Here is a 27,545-nt window from a genome sequence, read left to right on the forward strand (position 1 = left end):
ATGTATGTTTGAAGTGGTAAATAAGTAGTGGGGGGCAGGGGAATGATGGAGGATTAAATTGAGTGAGGGGAGCAGAGGGTTTTCGCCTTCAATGAAAGGTGCGTATTTGAAAACGGGATAAATGGAGAAGGTAAAGTTGTCCAAGAAATATATGCTAAGTACAAAGGGATGGGCTCCACGAAGTACACCATTATCTTCTTTCCCCTTAAGACTATGCTTCATGAGATCCAATTCGCCCAGCCTGGGAGTGGTAAATGTGCACTGAATTGTAAAGCCTATGCCAAGACAGCCCGCAGGGGTCTGGGCTGCAGTTAGGAATTAGCTATGCAATTACTGAGGGGACTTGACACAAAGGGAGGCAACTGGCTAAGTCCCCTCTGCAGAGAGAGAACTCCTTTGGTGTTCTGTGGGAAGTGCTAGGCTGTCGCCTAGATACACTGTTGCCTAGATGAATGAGATCCCTATCACAACCACTAGAAAAATACCTCATTTCCACTTTTAGATAAAATGATTCTGTGTATATGTGAGAATACAGCATTTCATAGAGTATGTAGAGCTATATAAGGGTTTAGAAGCCAAGTAATCCAACTCTCTTTTACAAATAAGGGAACTTGAGGAAAAGGAACAAAGCAAATAGCCTAAGGTCTCACACTAGTTAGTAGCAAAGCCACAATTGGAGTGGAGGTTTCTGTATTCCCAGCTCCCTCAACACTGCCATCCTCCTCCCATCGTGAATAACTATTACTTTCTCTTGGGAATAAGTCCTAATTATATTAATGTATTGTGTCAGCCATTCAACATTACAGACTTTTAAAGTACTCAGATAACAAGACATAGTCCCTGTCTCTAAAACACCTCAGTCGGGAGGAAAATGTGCGTAAGTTACCACTGGAATAGAGAAATAAAGATCTTCCATTTCTATGTGTATATGCTTTTATCCTTTTTTGTTTGATAATATACCTAATTCAGTATAATTTATCAGGAAATACACTTTTGGAGGTGTGCAAAATCTTTTTCTGATGGGGTTTGGATTCTACTGACCTAGATGAGCAGTCCTAAACAAGTTAAGGATGGGCCTTTCCCCAAGAGCTTTCCATTTAAAATGGCAGTTACCCAGGCTATACCAGCAAGCCATCTTTAAACTTTCACTGCTACTTACTAAGAGTTGTGCAGTGTGGGTGAGAACATTCAGTCTGCTAAAAGAACCATGAAGGAGGTGAGTGGACTGCTCCATACATATATTTCACTATTAAAAGCAATAAAAGTTTAAGAATGAGGTAGAGCTCTCATATCAGAAGACACTGAGGCAGAAAGTGCACCTAATCTTGGTTTTACTGTAAGAGCCCTTTAAGTCAAGACAGTGAAATGGACAAGGTTAAAGAGACTTCTGTTTGTAAGCTTCAGAGCTAGGAGGAAGCTGGGGAGTATGGTTCTTCCACACACATTATCTGCGGCTTACAATACCCTGGATTTGCTTGTGTCCAATGTTTCTAACATACATCTCAGCTGATTTTAGAGTGGACATGGAGACAATTCCTCCCTCAACTCTCCCCCTAGTCCCACCCCATCCACTAAACTGTTGACCATTGCAAATTCTGGGTGACAGCAGAGTCCCATAACCAAGCAGGCTAGGTGACTAGCCATTCAATTGTGGATTACTTCTCCATACTTACGAGTTTCCTCAACAAAGCATACAAACACTAGGTGCCTGTGAGCTTTATGGTAGCAGCTGGCACAAGGCCCCTCCCCTCTTAAGGACACTGTATCTGGCCTCGGAATTAACCAACAGTCTAATGGTCTGTTGAATCAGTTTCTTGCCTCTGAGCAATCCTGCTCTAGCGCTGTAATCCTGGGAAGTTAAACCACAAAGGAGTAAAACTGAGGCTACCGAGATAAGAACAATGAATGGATGTTGGCATACCCAAACCTCTTTAAAAGTAGGTCAACTTGTTTTGCTTTTGTTCCCCACCATCTTATTTAGCCCTTTTGGGTGAGAGAACAGGGGCCAAGGGGTAGGAGGGTGACAAGTTCTCCAGGTAGTGTGTTGCACCTTCACGTTGGAGAACCACAGGATCACAGCACTGTGGGGTGCCCCCTCCTCATGCCAGCTGTTAGCACAAAGCTCTCTTCAATTGGCCTTGGGAGCAACTGCTTGAAACTCTCACATCCTGACATGGGGGCTGGAGGGCTCCATGTACCTCACAATGAAAAAGCAGTCTTAAAATGGAATTGTAAACCAAATCATTTGCCATCTTCTCTTGGTTTCCCTCGTGGAGGTTATCCATTAGTTTTGCTTAACTAGGCAAAGTTTTGTTCTTTAAATTCAAGTCTTATCCAGAAGTAGGATAGCCTGAGCAACACTGATCCTAAAAAATTTTTTTATAATCAATTTATTGCTCTTATTTCAAACTTCGGTACAGACTTGATTTGTATGTTTTGCTGTTTTGTGTCCTCTTGAGCTCAGACCCTTCAATGTGAGATGTTCCCATTGGACTTAATTCTCTGTCCTCTCCCAAGATAAGGAAAAGTCCTGTCCTGCTACATGTACCTCACTGCTCATCAAATTCCCCAAGTAGAAAAGGGGATGAACTGGACTGTCTATTGTCCAGCCTGCTCCACTCCAGAGGGGGCCAACCATACAAGTGATCATGTCATTTTAGGAGAAAAATACAAACTGATTTTCTCATATCTGGGCCTTGGTTCTTGCTGGCTTATACACCCCTTTCCACCTTGAACTACAGAAGTATAGTCAGTAGTTGCAAATAAATGGGAATCAGCTTTTAAAGAGGCCAACTTCAGTTAGACTAAACTGTACTCTGGCATTGAGCTGACAGAGCTCAAATGCACAACGACAATGGTCATTTGGTTTTGGCTGCTCAATCTTCATGCCTTATTCCTCTAAAGTAACCTCCACAACCCCTAACATCCAAAACTCTCTTTATAAGGAAGGCAATTTTAGTGCACATACAACACCAGTTTGCCATTAATGTTGTAGAATTGGAGAATATAATGGAGAATAATAAATGGTCATGCAACACCTAGCATGAATTGTAGGTTAGCACTCTGGCTAGACTTTTCAAGTTACCGGCCTAGCATTGGTCCAAACAAAAAAGGTTACCGCTTACACTTACCAGTATTAACTTCCTTTTCATAATTTACTGGACTGGAAAAAGGTATTTAACAAAATGTATACAATTTAGTAAATTGTACAAAACATTAATTTAGCAAGACAAAACTGGTTGCAGTCACCAAAATGAAGACTCAATGTTCTTTTCACCGCCACTTCCATAAAAAGTTCAAATAAATAAGTCACTGGTTGAAAAGTCACAACAGAAGCAATTTAAACTTTACACTCAACAGAAAAGGTTAGTGTTCGACAATACTACAGACACAACCACTCAAGAGGCTGTTCATGCTGCCATAGCATTACTGGAATGTTTTTCAGAGTCCATCTTCTCTAAGACCAGTATTTGAAGCATCAGATGTAATACAAAATGAGTTCTTTATTATTTATACAAAACTTACACATTAAAAAAAACTTAAGATTCAACAACTCTGCTGACCCCCTGAGGAAGCTTAAGAGCTTTTATGGATCCATCAAAGAGCCCCGAGTGAACGTTGCAGTCACCAACCTCACCAACCTCCTGGCCACAGGAACAAGTGGTACTCCTCCACGGCCATTCACGTTGCACCTCTATTGGGTCTGAAAGCCAAGACTCCTTTCACCAGGCTCAACAAGCAAGCCAGGTTTCCTGGACAAACATTAAAGACCACTACCTTCTCTGGCCCAAACTTCATGTGTTTTTGTCAGTATACAAGTTATTTTTATTTGTTTCTTAAAACACCTTCAATAAACTCCTAGCATAAGAAGGCTTTATTACAACATATACAGATTTGATACAGTTCTTTACAAAAAATTACCTAGATTTTCCAGCTAAGTAAATTTAAGTCTTTAAAAAAATTAAAGTTGGCTTAAGGAAATGCTATTTTTCTTTCAAATCTGTTTTTTCTACACTATGAATTCTGAGAGGTGACAGACTTGTTCTTGATAAACAGTCATTTTTGTCTCAGCATTTAGAGCTCTCATATCTTTAGTAAAGAGCACAGAACTTTTTCTTAGGCTGAAGATAGGGCCAATCTAGACAAACCTTTATATTTGGGCAAGAAGCCTCTGAACAAACAGCCTGCAAAGAAAAATGCAGTGATTTGTTTTTTTTGACAGAGACTACTTAGCACTGCTTTGCATATTATCTAGTAGTTTGGGAATAAGAATAATTCTTCCCTTGAAGAAAGCAGGTCCCCTTCTGAAGAATCATGTTGGGCTACCCCAAAAAGAAATTAAACTAGATCAGCACCAAATGAAGTATTCATTTACAAAAAAATAATCTTATTTCTTAGAGTTCTACAACCCAGATTTAATAAATTAACTATGAAATCAGTTTTGTCAGCTACACTATAATTTAAAAATCCATTTCAACCGTGAGGGGGAGCAGAAAGGGTAAATCTCACACTGATCATCATCATCTCCATACATTTCAGCACGAAAAAACACTTCTTTCCAGTCTGTATTCTCCTCAGAAGTGAGCTGTATAAATCCATATGGAGGTCTCTGCAGAGCACAGCATGAAAAGCACTAAACTGCTCTCAGACCTGAGGACTTGGCGTTGAAGAAGCCCCACAGACCTTTCTGAAAGGGCCAAAACGAGTTGTCTCACAGACCACATCTATTCATCCTCAACATACATTGTGCATTGAGCTTTTTTAATTCACAGATTTTATGTTAGTCCTTTAGAACCTAATGCTTGTGTTTCAGTTCAGAAAGGTCAGGCTATTCAAGCTGCCTTCTTAGTGCAAGTTCCTTGGAGGTCTTGTAAATTTATCTTTGACCTACAGCAGAAAAAGACAAAGTGGAGATATGTAAAGTAACAAGAATGTAGATTTTAAGTTAGGACTACTGTCAGCTGAGTGGTAGGATTTTAGAGGGCATATTTTAAGTATAGGGAAAAGATGTTAAATCTCTAAGTCTTACCTGTTGTGAATCATGTGACTTTTGACAAGATGTCCTGCTGCCAAAGCTGCCACAAGGGACAGTTCCCCAGCCATTACTGTACCACACACAATTCTGGCCAGCTGACGGGCATTTTCCCCAGGGTTGTCTTTGCAAGCTCCTTGAACACCTAGCATCTGCAGCCAGGGAGACACAGCAGGATTCACCCTTAAAGTCATGGCAACACTTCCAACTCAATCAACTAAAATAAGGGCAATAACAATGGCAAGAGAAAGAACTAGACTACACTGGAGTACTAATTTCTAAGATCCGACAGCCAGTGACAATGTATACAGCACAGTTAACATAACATCCACAGCCTGGCTAGCGGGGCACTCAAGAGTAGATGAATGCTCATTTGCTGTCTTAATCTACTTTCTCAATTATCTAAGCGTATGCCTGAACATGCTTACTTGGACACACTGGATTAGGCTGATGGAAAAAAAAGAATGGGAAGACCAGCTAAGATAGAGAGAGGGTTAGAAGTGTCAGGTAGAAATACAGAGAATCCCAGCAAGTCAGACTGAGGCCTGAGGTCACTGGACTCTCCCTGATGTGCCATACCTGCAAACAGGCTTGCTGAGGGAGCAGGTTGGTCCCACCACCCACAGTTCCTATTTCTATAGATGGCATGGTGCAACTGATATATAGATCTTCATTTGTGGCACCACTTGCTTCTATTAAAGTAATACAGTTTGAACTACTGACATTCTGTGCCGCATCCTAGGGGAAAAAAAACGAAAACTATAAAACTTCTCTCACTTAAAGCAACAAACGAGAAGAGCAGAGGCTGAAGCCCTCACCTGTCCACAGGCAATGTAGATGGCAGTTACAATGTTTGCCGCATGGGCATTGTACCCGCCAATACTTCCGGCCATGGCAGAGCCCACCAGATTCTTGTTAATGTTGACCTCAATCATAGCTTCTGTAGTTGTCTTTAATACCTAGAAAACAGAGTTGTGCACATTTTATATCTTCCCCCAGAAAATTTAGGGTTGTGCTACCCACACCTATCTATCTGTGCCTCTAGAAAACAGGAGAATTTAGATACGGCCCCATTAAAGTCCTGTCCTCAATAAAAAGAGTACCGGTAAATTTTGTTACTGAGACGGCCACACACAGACAGATGGGCAAGATATGATACCACAGTCATCGTTAATGTAAAATATACAACCATATATTAAACTTTACTTAGAATGTCAATATTCCTTTCTGCGATTTTTAAATCCAATTAAAGATAGACAAAATAAAATATTCATCCACTCACCTCTCTAACAACCTTGGCTGGAATGACAGCTTCACAAACAACAGACTTTCCTCTTCCCTCTATCCAATTTACAGCAGCAGGTTTCTTGTCAGTACAATAATTACCGCTGACTGCTAGAATCTGCATTTCAGGGAAGTACTCATGAAGTTTCAAAAGTGCTTTCTCTGTACCCTATTAAACAAACAAAAATTACAATGCACAAGTTACTTACAGATTACACTTTATTTGCATCTAATTATAATACTTCTGAACTTCTAAATGTAACAACTATAATGATAACCTTCTATTTCTAAATAAAATAACTATACTTCAAGGAAACTGAGCACAAAAGTAATAGCTGTTTTATTAACCATCACAATGACTAATTTCTCATCCAGATAACATGTTTCTTTTTAGCTGTGAAAACAAAGTTCTCTGTAGTCACTGATAAATAAGATGTAGATAAGAATATGGTGAGATTAAAAAACTTAATGAGACTCGTATTCATATCACTGGGGACATCACTGGGAATTAATTCAACCCATGATCAACATGTGATAAATTCCCTCTTCTAGTTATTAAACAGTTACCCAAAAGCCTGTGAAGAAAAGTCAGAGTTGTTAATGAGCAAGGTGTTGGTATTTACATTACATTAAAAAAAAAAAACTTTCTATCAAATGAAATTATTTCAAGTAATAACTCACCTCAATACCCCAAAACGTACTTATTGGCAATTAAAAACTTTTTTAATTATGATAAAACACATAGCACAGAATTTACCATCTCAATTATTTTGAAGTATACAGTAGTGTGAATTACATTCATCTTGCTGTAAATCTATCTTTTTTCATCTTGCAAAACAAATCTGTATCCATTAAACAATTCCCCATTCTTCTGTCTCCTTAGTCCCTGGCAACCACCATTCTCCTTTCTGTCTCTATGCATTTAACTAATCCAGGTACATAAGTTCAATTTACTAAGTGGGAATCACACAGTATTTCTTTTCTGTGTGACCAGATTATTCCACTGAGTAAGAGAACCTTAAGGTTCATCACATTCAGCATGTGTCAGAATTCCTTTCTATTCAGGGTTGAGTAATATTGCATTATATGCACACACCACATTGTATTTATCCATTCATCTGTTGATGGACACTTGGACTCCTATCGTTTGGCTGTTGTGAATAATACTGCTGCTATGTTGTGAATAATAATAACTGCTAGATATTGTACACAGGTATACAAATATCTCTTTGAGACCCTGCTTTCAATTCTTTTGGGTATATTCCCAAAAGTAGAATTGCTGGATCATAGTAGTTATTTCTAATTTTTTGAGGAATCCCTATGCTGTTTATAGACAATATGCATTTAGCCATTATCCTCTCTCTTTCTGAATTGCCCTTATAAACAGGTAAGCCACAAAATAAATTTTGCTATCCTTACTGAAATTAACATTTTACTTTACATCTCTGTCTGGAAATAACAATGTAAGCCATATAAAATCTTCTTATAAGAAGATAATTAAAATAAATGGGCTTTACATATGAAGTTGCCATTTTAAATTAAGTCTTGAAGTCTCTGGAAGAGGTCAGCGTTCAAGGTTTATAGGACAAAGTTTAGATGAACTAACCCAAAGATTCTTTAATGTGGGTTCCATTTAGATTGGGTTAGAGTAGACCCAGAACATGTATAATGCCAAGTCAAATTAAATATATCAAATACAAACAACACCAACAAATGCCTGACTTATATAACATGAGTTACATGAACCAGTATTTACCTTTCAAAAAAATCTTTTGTCCAACTCTTTGAGTAAGTAGTGTATGTACATGTACAAAATTCAAAAGCACATGAGGGCACACAGTAGAAAGCATCCCCCACTCCAGTCTCCCTGACACCCAGTCCTCCCTCCCCCCAATCACTCTGGCAAGTTCTGTTACAGTCTATCTATGCTTACCTTCGAAATCATGTTCATCCCCATGGCATCACCTGACCTGGACTGGAAACGGATATAAAGGTTGCGTCCAGCCACACTCATATGAAGTTTCTGTAGTCGTGCAAACCTGTAAACAAGAGAGGCAAAGTTATTTATTTTTTAAGATGAAAGTTATCTTAAAATCTAGTTTAGTTGGTTCATTTTACACATAAGGGAAAGCTCATGAAGAATACTAATTAAATATATATTATCTTCTTTAAATATTATGTTAAAATACTATTTCAACTGTCTCATTCTTACATGGTACAAGAAGGGAAGGCTGCAGTCAGTCATTTCATCATAGACAAACTTTAGAAGTACAAATAAAAACTAGCATGTAACCTTGAACTATACTGGGGTTATCATTTGTATTGATTATGCTGCTTTATAAATTTAATTTTCTGTATTCAAAGTAAATCTACTAATACTTACTTTTATCCTGCTTAGAAAATCTTTTTTCTCAGGCATTTCTGCCCTAAAGCAATTCTAAGTCAAAACTCTACTGGGCAAAGTAATAGTCTAATCAAAGTAAGCCTTATAAAATCAACACACCAATTTACTAGCTCACACTATTTTTCTTGGTTTCCCTCTAAAGAGGTATTCATTTGGGTCTATATTCTACCCCCTGCCCGCCCGCTCCCCAAACCAAGCATTAATATTACTAATTGTGAATGGATGGATTTTAAGCTAATATTTTGTTGCCATCTTAAGCAGGCAATGTTAAGATGTTAAGTTAAGAGAGAGAGAAACAAGATGGCAGCATGAGTAGAGCAGCGGAAATCTCCCAAAACCATATATATTTTTGAAAATACAACAAACACAACTAATCCTAAAAGAGAGACCAGAAGACACAGGACAAGAGCCAGACTACATCCACACCCACGAGAACCCAGCGCCTCGCGAAGGGGGTAAGATACAAGCCACGGCCCGGCAGGACCCGAGTGCCCCTCACCCCAGCTCCCGGTGGGAGGAGAGGAGTCGCAGCAGGGAGGGAGAGGGAGCCCAGGACTGCTAAACACCCAGCCCTAGCCATCCACACCAGAGCACAGACACACAGTGCGTGCGTGGGGTGCTGGAAACTAGGGAAACAGGACAGTAAGACCTGTGAGCGGGTCCCCGCAGCCGACACACCCAGGACAAAGAAAAGTGAGTGCTTTATGAAAGTCTTAAAGGGACAGGGACCCCATAGCTGCACAGAAGCACCCTGGGACACTTAGCCCAGCAGCTGAGAATCCCGGAGAACTCTGGGCGTCTGAACCCCCGCAGCATAGCTCAGAGGCCCCTCACTGCGATAAACAGCCTCCTGCCTGTTCCCCCTCCGACGCAGCTGCCATATTGGAGAAGCAGCCTGAGGCAGGCCACGCCCACAGCAACTGCAGCACTAAACTCCATAGCAGCTGGGCAAGATCAGAAGCCCTGTCTGCATGCAGCTGCCCAGCACAAGCTGCTAGAGGCCGCTGTTCTCCCAGGAGAGGAAGACCATAAACTGGCAAGAAGGGACTTTCTCTTACCCAACACACGCGCCAGCTCCCCACAACTACCTCTATCGCCATGAAAAGGCAGAAGAAATTGATACAGACCAAGATCACAGAGGCAACCCTGAGAAGGAGATAGACCTAACCAGTCTTCCTGAAAAAGAATTAAAAATAAAGCTCATAACCAAGCTGATGGGGCTTCAGAGAAATATGCAAGAGCTAAGGGATGAAGTCCAGAGGGAGATTACAGAAATGAAACAATCTCTGGAAGTCAAAACTCAGAATGGATAAGATGCAAGAGGCCACTGATGGAATAGAAACCAGAGAACAGGAACTCATAGAAGCTGATGCAGAGAGAGATAAAAGGATCTCCAGGAATGAAACAATATTAAGAGAACTGTGTGACCAATCCAAAAGGAACAATATCCACATTATAGGGGTACCAGAAGAAGAAGAGAGAGAAAGGGATAGAAAGAGTAAGTATTTGAAGAAATAATTGCTGAAAACTTCCCCAAACTGGGGGAGGAAATAATCGATCAGACCATGGACATGTACAGAACTCCCAACAGAAAGGACCCAAGGAGGACAACACCAAGACACATAATAATTAAAATGGCAAAGATCAAGGACAAGGACAGAGTATTAAAGGCACCCAGAGAGAGGAAAAAGGTCACCTACAAAGGAAAACCCATCACGCTATCATCAGACTTCTCAACAGAAACCTTACAGGTCAGGAGAGAATGGCATGATATATTCAATGCAATGAAACAGAAGGGCCTTGAACCAAGAATACTGTATCCAGCACGATAATCATTTAAATATGAAGGAGGGATTAAACGATTCCCAGACAAGCAATGAGGAAATTTGCCTCCCACAAACCACCTCTACAGGGTCTTTTAGAGGGACTGCTCTAGATGGGAGCACTTCTAAGACTAAATAGATGTCACCAGAGAAAATAAAATCACAGCAAAGAAAGCAGACCAACCAAATACTAACTAAAGGCAAAAAATAAAATCAACTACCCACAAAAGCAGTTAAAGGAAGCACAAAAGAGCACAGAATAAAACAACCAACATATAAAGAACGGAGGAGGAGGAATAAGAAGGGAGAAAAATAAAGAATGACCAGACAGTGTTTAAAATAGCTCAATAAGTGAGTTAAGTTAGACAGTAAGATACTAAAGAAGCTAACCTTGAACCTATGGCAACCACGAATCTAAAGCCTGCAATGGCAATAAGTACATATCTTTCAATAATCACCCTAAATGTAAATGGACTGAATGCACCAATCAAAAGACACAGAATAATAGAATGGATAAAAAAGCGAGACCCATCTCTATGCTGCTTCCAAGAGACTCACCTCAAACCCAGAGACTATAGGAACAAAGAAAGACTGAAGGAACAAAACAGCAGCAGAATCATAGAACCTAAGAATGGACTAACAGTCACCAAAGGGAAAGGGACTGGGGAGAAAGGGAGGGAAGGGAGGGATAAGGTGGGGAAAAAGAAAGGGGACATTACGATTAGCATGTATAATGTCGGGGGGCCATGGGGAGGGCTGTGCAACACAGAGAACACAAGTAGTGATTCTACAGCATCTTACTATGCTGATGGACAGTACTGTAATGGGGTTTGTGGGGGGGATTTGGTGAAGGGGGACCCTAGTAAACATAATACTCTTTATGTAATTGTAGATTAATGACAACAAAATAAATAAATTAATTTAAAAAAAAGATGTTATGTTAATAGTTATGTTTAGCAATAACAGAAGATATCATTCGTTCTAATAAATGCTTATGCAACCCCTCACCCCAGCCAACACACACCTGCTGGTACTGTCAAATGCCTCCTTTATGATGGTAAACCCTTCAGATGTCTCAAGCCAGGCCTTCACTTCTGCGGAGTCACAAGCACGGGGAAGACGCACCACTGGGCCACGCGTCATCCCATCTGCAAGGATTCGGCTGCTGGCACCTCCACCAAGCTATGGAGGGTATGTTACAGAGTTACAGAAGTACACATTAACCCAAAACACTTCTGCTTATCCCCAAAGGTGTCCCTGATTGTCCCCAAATCTCTTCTCATTGTCTGTTCCAGGGTTTACCTTAAAACAGGGTGAATATATAAATGCCAACTTACACCTATTGCTCTGCAGCCTCTATTAGTGCTGGCCACAAGACAACCTTCTGTTGTTGCCATTGGAACCTGAAATTCTTTTCCATCCAAGCACAGAGGTCCTGCCACTCCAACAGGAATGGGCATATATCCAATAACATTCTCACAACAAGCTCCCATTACCTAAAAGGTAAAGTCAGGTGCCAAGTGAAAATCTATTTTGCAAAATGCAATGCCCTTGTCCTTAATTAACTTTCTTTAAACTTTAACTTTTAGTATATATTTTTCAACAAAATTTTAAATGTATAATTTAAAAGTTATTTAAAATATCAGAACTGTAATGACTATAACCATCAGGAAAATATTTTGAATTTCTATGACCTCTATCATAGGCAGAATACAAAATTACAGTAAAATGACTTAAAAAGGGAAGTGTTTTATAAAACCATGTACATATAAAAGGCTAGTTAAGAAAAAGACTATAAAGCTAAAGATTAAAGCTACAAGACTCAAAAGCTACAAAGCAAACCTCAAATCAAGAAAATAACATACCAAGGAGTAATTGTAGTCCCTATAAGGTAGATACTGGAGAGAAGAAGGCTCTGGAAGTTTTTTGGAAAGTAACTGTCGGCGAATAGAAACACCTCGTTCGTGGGTTTCCATCAGAGTTTCCAATTTGTAAGCTGCGATATGCTTAGCATTGACTAATTGGATGACCTCAGCATCACTAAGGAATTTTGTACCTTTCTGAAAAAAGAAAAAAGGAAGCAGGTTGAGGGATAAAGATGACAAAAAGGACTTAAGGAATTGTACTTATTCTTCAGAATAAATAAATCGTTTTAATACAAACAATGTTCTCAATAGGACTAAAACCCAAGGACTTTAAGAAGAAACCCAAAGACTGTGGAGATGATTTGACTGTAAGTAAGAATATCAAAATGAAAGAAAATTCTTTAACAATATGTGAAAACTAAACAAATAGTAAGACCAAAACACTAAATTTTGCAAGTGAAATTTATAGAAGAAAAAATTTCATAATTAAGTCTCTGACACCCAGCCTGTAAGTTTTTCTAACTCTGTATACAGCAAGATAGTTGAGATAGTGGTATACATGTTAATAGGAAAGAGAAAAAGTGATGAAGAAAACCAAACTCAACTCTACTCTCCTTCATAGGCACATAAATTAAGAATGTATCAGATCAAGCAGATATGGATGAACACAATATTCACACTAAAGCATGACTGGACTCATGAACATGTAAGCAGAACACCCTGTTCAAATGTCAAACGAAAACAAGCTTCCTCATGAGCATCAAACTTATTTTAAAACCAAAAAAACTTCCTTCTATTTAAGTTCATTTCTGTGTTAAGCCTTTTCTACACCTCAGCACACACAATACAATAGTTGCTCATCTCTTTGAGAAACAGTAATAAAGTAGAAAGAGCACTGATTCTTGATCCCAGCTTAACCATTTCCTAGGGATCTTAGTTTGGGGAATACTTAAGATTCCTGGAGCCTCAGCTTTCTCATCTGAAAAACGGAGATAATTGCACCTATCTCACAAGGTAGTTGGGAAACAAATAAGACCAGTACCTGTAAACCATGCAACACAGTGCCTGGAACTCAGTAGATACTCAGTAGCTGTAACTTCTTTCTTTTAATAAAAAAAACTCCTTTTCTTAAGGAACAAACCAAGCTTGAGTTTATTTTGTTTTCCTCACCTCTGCATTCCCAAGTATCTGCAGACATTCTTCATTAGACCGAGGCTCTGTGGGAAGTTCAATTTCACGTTCCTGTGTGTCCAGTTCCGGTGAAGTATTAAGTAAGGAGGAGTTACCAACCACAAACATAGCTCTGCTTGCAGTGTCAGTTTCTGCCACTAAGGGTTTTATAACCTCAACTGTTCAAGAGATAAAAAAAAAATCTTGTAACACTGAACATAAGTTTTAAACAGACTCAACTTCTTGCAACTCAGCATTGGAAGAATGGAAAATGAAGGGAATAATAAGAAATCACCTTTTCTTTCTCTATTTATCATCTCATCCTCCATTGCATGGAATTTCTGGTTATTTCTGACCAGTATAGGTTCACGTCTACAACAATCACCTGAGACTTTCTTTTGGGTCACTACAGGAGATGTGATAGGGTTTTTTAATGATAGTGTAGATTCTGTCTCGGCTTGTTCAAAGAAGATGTACTTGACAGCCAGAAGGAGAGCTAGACTTAGGGTAATAACTTGTTCAATATCCATGCTGATCATTCTAAATTAAAAAAAGCAAAATAAAATGTTATTACTAAGAAATATAAAAGGTAAAACCTAAACTTTTAGTAGCATAGTGTTATGATTGTTATACATTTTGGGTCACTTACTTAGAGAGATAAAATTGCCAGAGGGAAACACTCGGTTCAATTCTCTTGGACACATTTTCATCCAATCCTAAAGAAATCCTAGAGTTTTCAGCTGTACTGTTTTGTGGAGAAGGATCAGCTATCCAACGACTGTGAGCATGAACAAGAACCAGGCCTAGAGACTGAAATAAAATTTTAAAAATTATTCTCTGCATATCAATGGAACCTAAACTTCTCAACCTTATAGTAACTGGAACCAAATATTATTTTCCATGGCCTCCCTTTACTGCAAAAAAAAAAAACCCAAGCTTGCTATGTGACTAACTATAGTGGCCCACTGAACTACTGAAAATATGCCAAAGAACAGATTTTCAAAGAGAGAGAAAGCAGAGGAAATTGAAAAATCTGCTTAGGGGAGAGAAACCAATAAAGACCAAAAGTCTCAAAGAAATTGGAAACAAATTAAAAAAAAAAAAAAAAAAAAGAGGAACAGTGAAAGAGACAAACCATATAGAAAGAAAACAGGAAGGACGAAAAAAACTGAAAAGCAGAATATGACATTGGGACTTAAGATACTAAAAGGAAAAGAAAACTACATAATTACCATAATCATCTTAACCCTCTGAGTAACAGGATTTGGTTTATTTTCTTCTTCTTCTAAAACTCGGGCAAAATGGCTGAGCTGCCAAATTGGACGACCCTCTCGGCTTTCCCGAGAAAGCTACAAAGAAAGTTAGTGTTAGTGTTACATTTGAAAGTACTGATTATATTTATCTGAACTCATAGAAGAAATAATACTCTTCTAATGCCACAAGTAAGAACTGCTCTTACCTCTAAAACTAAGGACACACAAGCTGGAAAGAAAGTCATGAACACGAAGTAGTTGGCAAGAACTGACATGCAGCCAAAGCAGCACATAATTTCAAGCTGACGCACCCCTGGTTGGAGAAGAATTATATAATTAGTAAAGTATGTTTTTTTTGATGCTTCATATGCCACAGGGTCTTTTCCTACAGGCTGACAATATGTGAACATACAGTAGTATACCGAGCTCTTTGTCATCTACTAAAAGAATCAGGAACTCAGGTGAGCACACCTGAGAGCACAGCAGGAGTAACTCCCTCAGGGCAGAGACCTTGCCTTCTCCCATGTCGCCAACAGCACAATGCCAGGCACAGCTGCTGTGTTTCATACCCATTTGATAATGCCCTTTTATCAAATAGCAGTACTTGTTTTGAGATAAGGATATCAAGGAACGGCTATTTGAGTGGAGCAAAACCCCAGTTATACTACTAAGCCAATCCCACTCGTTACCACAAAAGCAATTCACCTGTGGACCAAGGCCTTTTTATAAAAGGAAAACATATTGCCAGTTATGCCATTGCTGATGAAGTATCATTTCATTTCATGTGAACTACTGAACTCTAATTTCAATATAACCTCCGTCGTGTCTACTGATGTTCTTACAATTCTGGTTAATTTCATTGATCTGTTTGAAAAATGATTTAAATGCAAAGAGGGAACTAAAGATTCAAAATTAATCCTTCCACTATAAAATGTTTAAGGTATCATTTATAATCTTTTCAAATAGAAGGCAACATAATTATAGAGCTGGAAAAGACCTTAGATTACCAAGTCCTATTCCCTCAACTTAAAAAATAAATTTGAATATAAAACATACTTCTGATGTCACTCATATTAAATATAAAAATGTTTTGAAATATAAATAAAAAAGTACTCCCTTTTCCTATATAAATTGCTAACTGGAATAATACAAAAAACTCAACATATTTTATTTCTGAATTGTAACAGATCATTTGACTAATAGAACAATAGCACACATTGTGTTATTTTTTAATTCTATACCAAAACTCTCAAATGTGGAAATTCAAGAGAATGCAAAACTGCAACAACAAAAGCATTATGAACAACCTACATTTTGAATAGTAGCCAGATATAATCTTTTCAAACTTAAGACCACTGAAATCATACTTGAGCAATGCTTTTCAAATTTGGCTGTCTACTTCCCTCTGCGCAACAGCACCTACTATCATCACCAGATGTTCTCTCTAGGCATTCTTCCCTACTCCAGCCCCAAATAGTCTCTCAGTGCCACTCTGCTCCTACACACAGAGACAACACCAATCTATATACTTCCAAGAAGTTAAGACTTTTTTTTTACTGGCTTTTCAAAGGGTTACTTCCTAGTTAAGATGTGTTAAATCTGTCGTTATTTTTTTTCTATCAAAAGGTATATACCTATTATTCCACCTCCACATAGCTGTAAATGTCTCCTAACAGGCTTTGCCAACTACAAATATAATCACTTCTTTTGTCTACTTCTCTGACCTTTCATGCTGAAATTCATCACCTACTTTCCACATCAGTTTCAAATGAATAACCCTTGGTGTCATGGCCCACTACCAGTTCCTGAATAATCCTCATCTTCTTACATACTCTTCTGCTTGAACAAAATCACATAGGTTTTCACTTGATCAAAAGTATGCTTGATTGTGGTGGTGATTCCATGACTATATCTGTCAAAACTCAAAACTATCCAAAAGAGTAGACTGTTGAATGACAGATTAAATAATGGAATAAATAATACATTTACCCTCAAAAGGTTAGGAGAAATATTAGATATTTAATATACTACCTAGTGAAGAAACCTCAACTAATAATGACAACCAGCTACTCTCTTAAAAGATAATTTACTTCTGAAAGAATGAAGCTCCTTATTGAGGGCACTAAGGCACCAGGAAATACATTAGAATGGTAGTTATCTAAGTGAAACCTTCACGAGAAAGCCATAAAATCTAATCCCAGTGATTAGGAAACCTCAATTAAGTGCGTGATATATAAATTCTACCAATTTCCATGCCATAGTTTTTGTCCTACATAATGGAGTCCTCTGTTTAATATTTAACATCTAATTTTCTACTACCAATTAAAGATGAACATATGTGTTGAGGCTAATGCTGGGACTTGCATACTGTCTGAACCTTCCAAACCACACTGTTAGATCTAACTCCCAACTCCTGCACTGTCTCCTACATGACAATTAAAACACAAGGAACCAAGTCACCAGTTTAGTCTAGGCAACAGCAGGGCCTAGAAGGTGCTTTTCAGAGAAGTCTTGGAATAAAATCTTGGTTAAAAACAAAACCACCATAGAAAGTCATCAAAAGAGTAGAGCACAGAAACAGATGGCAAGTCAGAGCTGAAGAGTAACCAGTACAATCTAAGATGTTTTTTCCCTTTATTTACAAACTTATTTTAAAATATATTGAAGATTGCTTACAAACCTGACATGGTACCAACTCCAATCACAAGACATTCCACAAGAGCATCAAGAGTGAATGTGGGACCTAAAATTGCCATTCCACGAGCAATATTTTCCCTTACTTCATCCTAGAACACAGACCAAACATATCAATGAGGGTAAGGTACAAAATAACTTCTCAAAACATTAGACAGCATCCTAGGGCTTCTACTAAACCCAATTCCAGATGCAAAGAAGGGTAAACAAAAAACATACAGTCCCCTACTTTCCCTTTCCACTGAATGAAATACTTCTTGGGCCAAGTCCTTCAAGGTGGTGCATTAATCCTGCCATTTAAATTCCATATAATTAAATCCTGCAATATTATAGTTTGGTTACCAATAATAGCAGTTCTCAGTTGCAAATTTTTGGAGACCATGTTAAATTAAGTATTACGAAACCTAAATCATATCCTTGTCAACATGCTCAAATGACCATACCTATTCATCAAATACACAAGCACGGCAGAAGTATATGCTAGTTTATACTCAGATATTGTGACGCAAGACTGTTAAAAATGTTCTTTTAAGTGACTGATGAACACCAAAATAAAATCTTTAGATGGGGAATAATGCTAACATTAATCTAAGGGACTTAGAAATAAATATACACTGAGGCTCTTTTCCATTAGATCCTGTCCGGTAATTTGGTGTTTCACTAGGTAGATACTCTTCCTTATCAAAAAGTCCTATCACCTTAATTTCTGAAACCTTCAAAAAAGGAAAATGGGAAAGATTCCAATTTCCAGGAGCTATGGTAGTATAACTGAATTGTTAGATAAATTAGACAGATCTTAGAGCACTTAGGAAGACCAGTTGTAGGACTTGACAAACTTACAACTGTTTGCAGTCAACTATTAATCTTTCCTGTTAAAACAAATAAACTGAAAAAAAAAAGGAATACTATTAACATCCATGTCTTAAAAATAATACTTACCTGTGAGTTGGAACTGAGGGCAAACTTTGCTAGTGCACTTGCTCTGGAAAGGTCAATCAAAAGTAGGAAAAAGGGCAAAGCTTCACTGGAAAAAAACCAAGATGATCAGGTACATTTAAGAGAGGAAAAAACAGGGCTTAAAAAATCCTTCCTAAGACCAAGTATTTTTCCTTCCTAAGACCAAGTATTTTCCCCATACTGTATGATCCTCTAATATGTGTACCTTTTTGCAGCCCAAAAGGTATACTCCATGCTCCTTTGACATTTGATATGCTAAAAATATTTGTAATAGTAAAAATGTAAACATATTTACACAGAAACACCTTTCGATAATTTTATAGCAAAATATTATTAGTGAAAAAATACCTGCTTTAATTAACATGTGGTAAAAATGTAGTATATAATTTTATCTATTAATCATCACTTGTGTAAATATAAACTAAATATCTCTCAAGAGTAAATTAGCTTTCAAATAACAGCTTTTGAAATAACAGCTTTCAAAAAGTCCTAAAAACTTGCACAGCCACAGTCCAAAAGAATATAGGCCCCAGTCCTAAGAATGTATCCTAAGAAAATGACTATGAATATGAACAAAAATTTAACTACAAAGACATTCATCAGTGTTGTAACAGAGGAAATTAAATGATCTAACAATCTAATCCTAGAGGTTTAAGCAAATGAAGTACAATATATTCATACAGAATACTAGGTAGCCATTACAAATAATTTAGTTTAGCATGAAGATCGTAGAAAGATGTTGATTAACTATTATTAGACATAAAGAAGTTATAAAGCACTACATATCATATCTCAGAAGTTTATTTTAGTATAAAAAAGTGGGAAAGGATATATACTAGAATGTTAACAGCTATTAAAATTAGCAAAATGATTACATGAAAATTCTCCCCATATTTTCTTTAAACTTTAAAAAATGTATATAATACTTTATAATATGAAGAAAAATTCTTAACAATATTTTTTTTAAAAAGTATATTTATGCTTTAAATACTTACTTCAAGCCTGTCAATTCTTTATCTAAAAAATGAATGACAACTGTACTGAATACAAAACTTGAGAAAATTGTGAAGAGGCCAGCAATACCTAAAATGACAAAATTCAAACTGAGAAACTTCATCTTTTATTACACAAATAACATGTAGTCTTGTACAATATTCTGAAAAAAATACTGTTCTCTCCAGATTATTAAGGTCTCAAATATCAGAATGTCTAACTCCCAATAATAATAAGACTGCTGAATGCAAGCAAGACACTTTAAGCAATACACACACTTCGAAGTTATTTCCAAAGCAAATAAAAAATTTGATAGTACACAAAGAAATATATAAAATGATTACCCAAAATATATTTTGATCCAAGTTGACGTAAATTCTGGAACTGGAAGTAAATATATAGGATTGCTATGCATCGTGTTATTGTCAGAATTATAATGTCACTGCTCAAAACATCCTTTAGGAGAGAGAGGGGAAAAAAAAAATCCCAATAGATTTAGCTTTTAAAATAAGGAATCAAATACAGCAATTTTTATTTTATATGCATTATTTTATATACTGCCATGATAATATTAAAAAGTATTAAATATGCAAATCTAAAATAAATCCAAATTTTTAAACAATTCACTGTGTAAGTCAATCACTGTTAGTCACTTAAAAAAGCTGTATTTCTCAGTTAATCATACTCACTTATGCAGAAAAGGCAAAAGAAAAGTATTTGCCATGTATTTCCATACTATAAAGTAAATGGAAATCTGAGGCAAGTTCACAAATATTAAAAGATTTTCACTCGTAACTTTTTTTGATAAGGTCTCTAAAAAGAGACACTGTTTAGAAACTGAAAATGCAATTTACTTTAGTTGATGTCAAATTAAAAAAACTTCACAAACCTCTTCAAACTTTGGACACTCATAATTCCAACCACAGATCCTACTATTACCAGTAAACATGTTCATGGACATCATACAGATGGTCAGTGTCACTGTCCCCACTATGACTTCCCAGGGATGGGAGGCCACAAAGAGGCCATGCATTCGGAAAAGTCTTGACAACATTGTACCCACAGAATCCTTGGGTCCTGGAAAGAATATCAAGTATAAACACTTAATATACAGCTCACTATATCTTTAGGAAAAGATTTTTATGGAAAAGTATATTATAAACTCTGCTTTTGTATACAGTGTCTTCTATATATGAATAATACTATTAGTGTTCCTTATAATTCTGGAAAATGATTATAAAATTAAGAGAACTGTTATTACTTCTTTACTAACAAAACAAATCCTCTCTTATTCATTAGCAACCAACTTAAAAGCAGCTATTTCTTACATTTAAATCAAACCAAATAAATCTCAGCTCTTATCTGAGCCAAAGAAAATAATGCTGAAAACAAAGTGAGAAAACAACTATTCACATTTATTTTCTCATTACCCTGATATAAGACACATACAGGCACCTCTTCATTCTCCACATTCTAATTATGCAAAATGTAAATACCAAGGAAAATCTACTTGAGTGTCCACCTGTAAATCATTATCTTAGTTTATAAAGCTCCTCAAGGGCAAGGGTTCCCTACACTTTCCCATTCCATCCAAAATACATGGTGTAATGTCACTAGCCAAAATGACGTTTAATAAACCTTCCTAATGTTGCTGTCATCACAGAAAAGTCTTTTCCCAAACTTTTACAGCTAATCAAAATGCTACAACAGTACTGGAAGAGGAAGGCAGGCTAAAGGAAATGTCTATAGCATTCAAAAATTCCCAACAGAACATATATGTAACTTTGATCTGATGACTACCATGAACAAACTTCCCCATATCTGCTAGCTAAATGCTATAAATTTTAATATTCTGATTTTTTAAAAATCTGATAAGAGTCAATCATCTCTAATACAGGAACTGGCAAGCCTTACTTCCTACACTGAAATTGATGCTTATGATAAAGCAATATTAACTATCCATAAAAAGCAATTAAAGTTAACATTTAAAAAGTAAACCTACTGATTGACACACTAGCAAGAATTCAAATAAATCCCATATTTATAACAGTAACTAAGGGAGTGATTCATTTATTGAAGACAGGAAAAGGCAACAAATTAAGGGGAAGAAAGCTAATTAATCCACCTAAAGGGTTAAGGGAAAGGAATTAAGAGTAGCTTTTAGGAACCAGTGCAATCACTAAGCATCACCTCTCACTGCATAAGTCCACATTTTCTATATTTCAACCACACCAGGCCACTGGTTAGATATCTGGTTTTCAACTACAGGTCACAACCCTTCACTGGATCAATTAGCTCATGAAATCAGTTTTGTGATTCAGAACAAACATTAATAAAAATAGGAGAAAAAAGCTATAAGACATTAGTATGAGTAGCTATTATTTCTTGAAACTTTTATGTTTCATGAAATTATACATATTTAAGTGTGTGTACTGGCTTCCAGTATAACATGTATTTCCTTCTGTGGGTCTCAAGTTTAAAAGTCTGGCAGTCACTAAGATATACAAACGTGACAGGCCTTAGTCTGTGTTTATTCACGTTTTTTCAACCTTCCTCCCTGAGTCTTATTCCTCACTTTATCCTCCAGTACCTTGCACTCATACCTAGCAGTTGCTCAACAAATACCTGCTTAATTAAAAATAATTCTTAAACTAGAGTAGCATGCATTTTGTTGACACATCTTCAGAAAAAACTAAAGTCAACAAGATAGGGATATCACTGCCCCCTTTTTCAGGCCCCCAGTTAAAAGCTGAATGAACAGCAGTCAGGGAACACACTAAAAGGGGATGGGGTGGGGAAGGAAAGCTGCATTTTATACTATTCTGGCAAATGAACAATAACAAAAATACTTTCTATTAAATTAGCAGGAACTTGTACTTAAAGTATTGAAATATTTGAAACCCTACTTCATAACAACTGAAAGCCTCATAAGAGGCTAGATTTTCACAATGGTCTTGTATCACAACTTCCTTTTTATAATTAAAAATAAAAAAAAAATCCTGCAAACTGGTCAAAAGTTTCTGGAGCACCATCAATGCTCCAGAAAATGAATGAATAATTCAGACTGAAAACATTTCATAGATTCTAAAAACATACTTCAAAACTAGGTCAAAATTATTTCTAACACTCCCAAAAACCCTTAAACTTAGATTATTCCCTATCAAGTAAACATATTCTTCATTATTAAAAACTGAATTCACTTGAATTAAAATCTGAGCTGCTAAAAGCACCCCAATATGATGTCAAAGCAGTTTAGCATTACTAACCCTAACTACATATTAGGTGCATTATGTGGTCCCTCAAAATGATTTCATGGTAGCATCCTGTGCTCTTGGATAGGAAGAATTAATATTGTCAAAATGGCTATCCTGCCCAAAGCAATCTACAGATTCAATGAATCCCTATCAAAGTACCAGCAGCATTCTTCAACGAACTAGAGTAAATAGTTCTAAAATTCATGTAGAACTACAAAAGACCCCAAATAGCCAAAGCAATCCTGAGAAGGAAGAATAAAGGGGGCGTGGAATTATGCTCCCTGACTTCGAGCTTTACTACAAAGCACAGTAATCAAGACAATTTGGTACTGGCACAAGAACAGACCCATAGACCAATGGAACAGACTAGAGAGCCCAGATATAAACCCAAGCATATATGGTCAATTAATACATGATAAAGGAGCCATGGATATACAATGGGGAAATGACAGCCTCTTCAACTGGTGTTGGCAAAACTGGACAGCTATATGCAAGAGAATGAAACTGGATTATTCAACCATTGTGGAAAGCAGTATGCAGGTTCCTCAAAAAACTAAAAATAGAAATACTATTTGACCCAGGAATTCCACTCCTAGGAATTTACCCTAAGAATGCAGTTTCCCAGTCTCAAAAAGACATATGCACCTATGTTTATCGCAGCACTATTTACAATAGCCAAGAAATGGAAGCAACCGACGTGTCCATCAGTGGATAGATAAAGAAGATCTGGTACATATACACAATGGAGTATTATTCAGCCATAAGAAAACAAATCCTACCATTTGCAACAACATGGATGAAGTTAGAGGAAACTATGCTCAGTGAAATAAGCCAGGCGGAGACAGACAAGTGCCAAATGATTTCACTCATCTGTGGAGTATAACAAACAAAAAACTGAAGAAACAAAACAGTAGCAGACTCACAGAACCCAAGAATGGACTAACAGTTACCAAGGAGAAAGGGACTGGGGGCAGGGTGAAGGGAGGGGATGCAGGTGGGAAGGGAGGGAGAAGGGAAATAAGGGGCATTACGATTAGTACACATAATGTAGCGGGAGGGGTACAGGGAAGGCAGTATAGCACAGAGAAGACAAGTATGCAGGTTCTATAGCATCTTACTACACTGATGGGCAAGTGACTATAATGGGGTATGTGGTGGGGATTTGATAATGGGGGCATCTAGTAACCACAATGTTGCTCATGTAATTGTATATTAATGATACCAAAATTTTTTTAAAAAATGATCTCATGGTAGCACTGTCAGTTCTTTTCCATGTCTTTCCTAGGTGTAAGGTCATCTTTACAACATTCAGGAAAAGAACCACACAGTGATCCTGTGAACCATCCCCAAACACAGAGAACCTCACCTATTTGGAAATACAAACTGAGTAACCAGCTGAATGTAAAAAGGTGTGTCAACAGTGAAGGGTCCCCACCAGTAAGATGGCGAACTTCCGGCTTCTTTTCGGGGTCCTCGGTTCCCGCCGGCGCCACCTGAAGCCCAATCACCTCTCGCCCCCCTCCCAATCCCAGCACCTAGCCAACAGCCACCAGCCCCGTAGGAGTAACACCACAATCACCCTATGCCCCATCCTATATAACCCAGCACCTTTCCCTAATAAAGCGGAACTCTCCGGTGAATTGCTGTTGTGTGTCGCTCCTTTCCTTTCAAACAGTAAACATAATTTGCACAATCTCATTTCTCATGAATACCCTTCCCATTTCCTGTGATTATGCAAAGCATTTAAATGACATATAATCCAGTCTTCCACCTTCCTCAGCATTTCCAAGTGTAGCGCTGGCAGGCTACAGGGCAGCATATCCAAATTGAATGGACAATATTAGGACATGCTGCAATAAAAAAAAATTTTACTTTAAAAGATCAGCTTAAATAGGCAATGTATACTTTGCTTATTCAGACTGAAAACATTTCACAGATTCTTCAGAAGAACAGGTAATTTAAATTCAATAGAATCCTCCAACTCTAATGCAGTATGTTATAGAAACCACCTACCATAGCCAATCACAGAAAAGGATACATGGTATCCTACTCTAATTCTTCCCACTCAGCACTCTTCCTGTGCTACAGATTCCCACTTTCCAGTATTTGATTATATCCTAATCTTACACTGCTCTCAAATTAATTACTGTTTTGTCTCTTTAAAGACAATGACCATGTCTTCCACTGAGTCATTTTGAATTCCGAAAATTCAGGATTTGTTATTCTGCTGCTCAACCTAGTAACCTAAGAAAAAACAAAATTCTTGCACTGGAAATCAGGAATTCTACATCCAATTCTATTGCAGGCTCCCTTTTTGACAAAGACATGTATTAAATTGAAGTATATGAAACTGCTATTTTGTAGCAGTAAAAAAGGTCAAATTTCAAATAGCAATTTCATATAGGTCAACCTAAGTAGCTAATGATATATATGTGGTTATCTATCCATGGTCTTAGATCATATAAGAATAAAGTGTGTGTGTGTGTCTTGAAATGCTCATGCCACACACGTTTTAATATGTTAACAATGCACTCTATGCAGAATTTTTTTAACCTTCATGTTACTAATTACCATTTGTCCTTACTGCCAAGTTTGTCATAAATTCTGGAAATACAGTACAACAAAGCAGGCCCTCAAAATCAAGTCTATCCCCGAACTACACTCCAGCCCTTTGCTAGATAGATTACATCTATAAGACATTACATTCAGTGAAAATGTCTTTCACTGAATGGAGAGGCATATTAATTCAGGCAAACAAAAAATATATTACTACATTGTGAAATGCTGAAATTATGCACGATTATTTAGTATGGCCTTTCAGGACCAACTCTAAGGAGGTGTGTCCTCAAGCCCTGAAATATTTCAAACGACCATCTAAGCCAGACTACATCAATCTCCTTCCTACCGCAGAAATGGGCAGTTTTACAGTGAAATCTCGAAAATACGTTTTCCCTAACCAAACAAAGCCAAATACAGTCAATTTCAAAAAACCTACAAGGTTTGGACTAAAGGACATCAGCACGAAGGAGACTACGCCCTTAGAAAAAAAAAAAGCGGGGAGGTCGGGGGGCGGAGGGGGACAAGGAGGAGAAAGAGGAGAATCCTTTAAGACGTTGGAGAGTACTACACTGGACTCCGCATACTCTAAACCCGTTTCTCTTGGAAATAACCAGTCATCTACAAAGATCACGGTTTCTCTGCGGCTCTGAGGCAGTCGGCAGCATTTACGGAGGTCTTCCCATCACTTCAGACAGGTGCTGGCCAACAGCAGCGCCCAAGCGTGCCTTCCTGTGCCTGACAGCCCTTCTTGCGTCCTCTCCGCGAGCGGCTTGCGGGGCCAGCCCACGGCCCCCCAGCATTTTTCGAATCTACCGGTCCCGAGATCGCCCTTCCGGTCACCTTTTCCGCCCCGATCATCGTGAACGCGCCAACACTGCCTACTCCGGACGAAGTCGGCGGATGCGGCGACGCCCCGCCGGTCCACCGCAGGTGACTGCAGCCACCGCGGAGCCGGCCACTTGCCCGCCCCTCAGGCCCAGCCGGGCTTCCTCAGCGAGGATGCGAGCCGCCGCTCGGCCGGCCGCCTCAAGGACGTCTCCTCGCAGTCCCCGGGGGCCGGGCCGCGGCGAAGTAGCCCCGCAGCTCCCCAGCACGGTTCGCGGGCGCTGCCGGCCGCACCTACCCTGGCCGTGGGGAGGTTGAGAACAGTCATCTACACGGCCCCAATCCCGCTCTCACCCACCACTGCCCCGCTCCCTGCAGCCCCGGTCCCCCTTCGCGGCCACCGCCACCTCACCTCCAGACTTCACTAGACACCACCGAAGCAGGAGGGCACCGCTCCGCCTGTCTCCAACCAACGGAGACGCGGAGCGGAAGGAACGTTGGTTTGCGCACACTCTGAGCCAGGGGAGCCTGCGGCCAATAAGAAAGGATCGTCCGATCGTCTAGCCAATCATCTGAGGGCTGCTTGGCCTCACGGCGGTACGTCACGAACGGTCGCCTTAACAACCTCCCACAGCTCTCGCCAGTGCAGAGGTGGGGCACCGCACCATCTCTCACCATGGCTCGGCCAACCAATAGCTAGGCGAGTACCAGAACTAGGGTCTGCCTATTGGTTGGAAAGCCTAGGGGGCGCAAGCATGGAAGCCGCCTAGGCGAAGGCGATAGGGGATCCGGAGGGTGGGGTGTCTACAGGCCATCCTGGCTGTGACAGTTCTATGGGAAGCAATATGAGGAAGCAGAATTGGAGCCTGAAGGTAAACGCAGGGTCAGGTTGAAGATAGAAAGCTTACTTAATGGAGCGGGATGGAGTGAAGGGGAGTCGTCCCTGAAAAAAAAGAGGGATATAAAAAAAGGAAGGTAGCAGCGAGGTGCAACCCAAACCAAGCAAATCGGTATCCGAAGTCTAACCCGACACTTCCTGAAACTTACCCATTCTTGTAAATAGCTCTAGTGACGGGGGTTCCCCCACTACTTCCCATCTTACTTCCTGTACAGGGCTCTAGTCACACACTGTTGGTTTTCGCTGAACTGTGCCTCTCTGGTGTCTTTTCAGCATTCCCTCTGTCGTCCCTTGTTGCAAGACTTTGTCAGTCTTTCCTGAAATAGTGCAGTAGCCTCGTAATTGGTCTCTCCACTTTTAGGTGCTTCCACCTGCCAGTCCTGCTATATTCCATAGGTCTGGCCGCAAACCATCAGGAGTTGCTCCTTGTCTACTAGTTTAAAGAATCTGACACCACCAATACGGCCCCACCCCACTTTCTCGAGTGTCTCTCACTACTTATCTGTGTCCTATGTCAGCCCAACATTTCAGTAC

General features: G+C 38.7%; 1 protein-coding gene across 2 annotated transcripts; it reads right to left on the reverse strand.

The window, feature by feature from the left end:
- Positions 1-3,483: 3,483 nt before the first annotated feature.
- HMGCR (3-hydroxy-3-methylglutaryl-CoA reductase) lies at positions 3,484-26,637 on the reverse strand. Of its 2 annotated transcripts, XM_073235006.1 has the most exons (21): positions 26,526-26,594; positions 26,129-26,412; positions 20,365-20,552; positions 19,820-19,931; positions 19,478-19,565; positions 18,465-18,549; positions 17,512-17,617; positions 15,038-15,144; positions 14,811-14,927; positions 14,228-14,388; positions 13,874-14,118; positions 13,579-13,757; positions 12,409-12,603; positions 11,881-12,039; positions 11,568-11,725; positions 8,250-8,355; positions 6,315-6,485; positions 5,851-5,991; positions 5,612-5,770; positions 5,030-5,184; positions 3,484-4,887 (listed from the first exon to the last, which is right to left on the reverse strand). In XM_073235006.1, the coding sequence occupies exons 3-21, from the start codon at positions 20,527-20,529 to the stop codon at positions 4,833-4,835; spliced, it is 2,664 nt and encodes an 887-aa protein (XP_073091107.1). In that variant the 5' UTR covers positions 20,530-20,552; positions 26,129-26,412; positions 26,526-26,594; the 3' UTR covers positions 3,484-4,832. The 2 variants fall into 2 exon arrangements, with proteins under 2 accessions (XP_073091107.1, XP_017533756.1); XM_017678267.3 differs by lacking the exon at positions 26,129-26,412 and having other exon boundaries at positions 26,526-26,637.
- Positions 26,638-27,545: the final 908 nt, after the last annotated feature.

The sequence above is a fragment of the Manis javanica genome, chromosome 1, assembly GCF_040802235.1.
Source record: "Manis javanica isolate MJ-LG chromosome 1, MJ_LKY, whole genome shotgun sequence".
In the NCBI taxonomy this organism is placed as follows: Eukaryota; Metazoa; Chordata; class Mammalia; order Pholidota; family Manidae; genus Manis; species Manis javanica.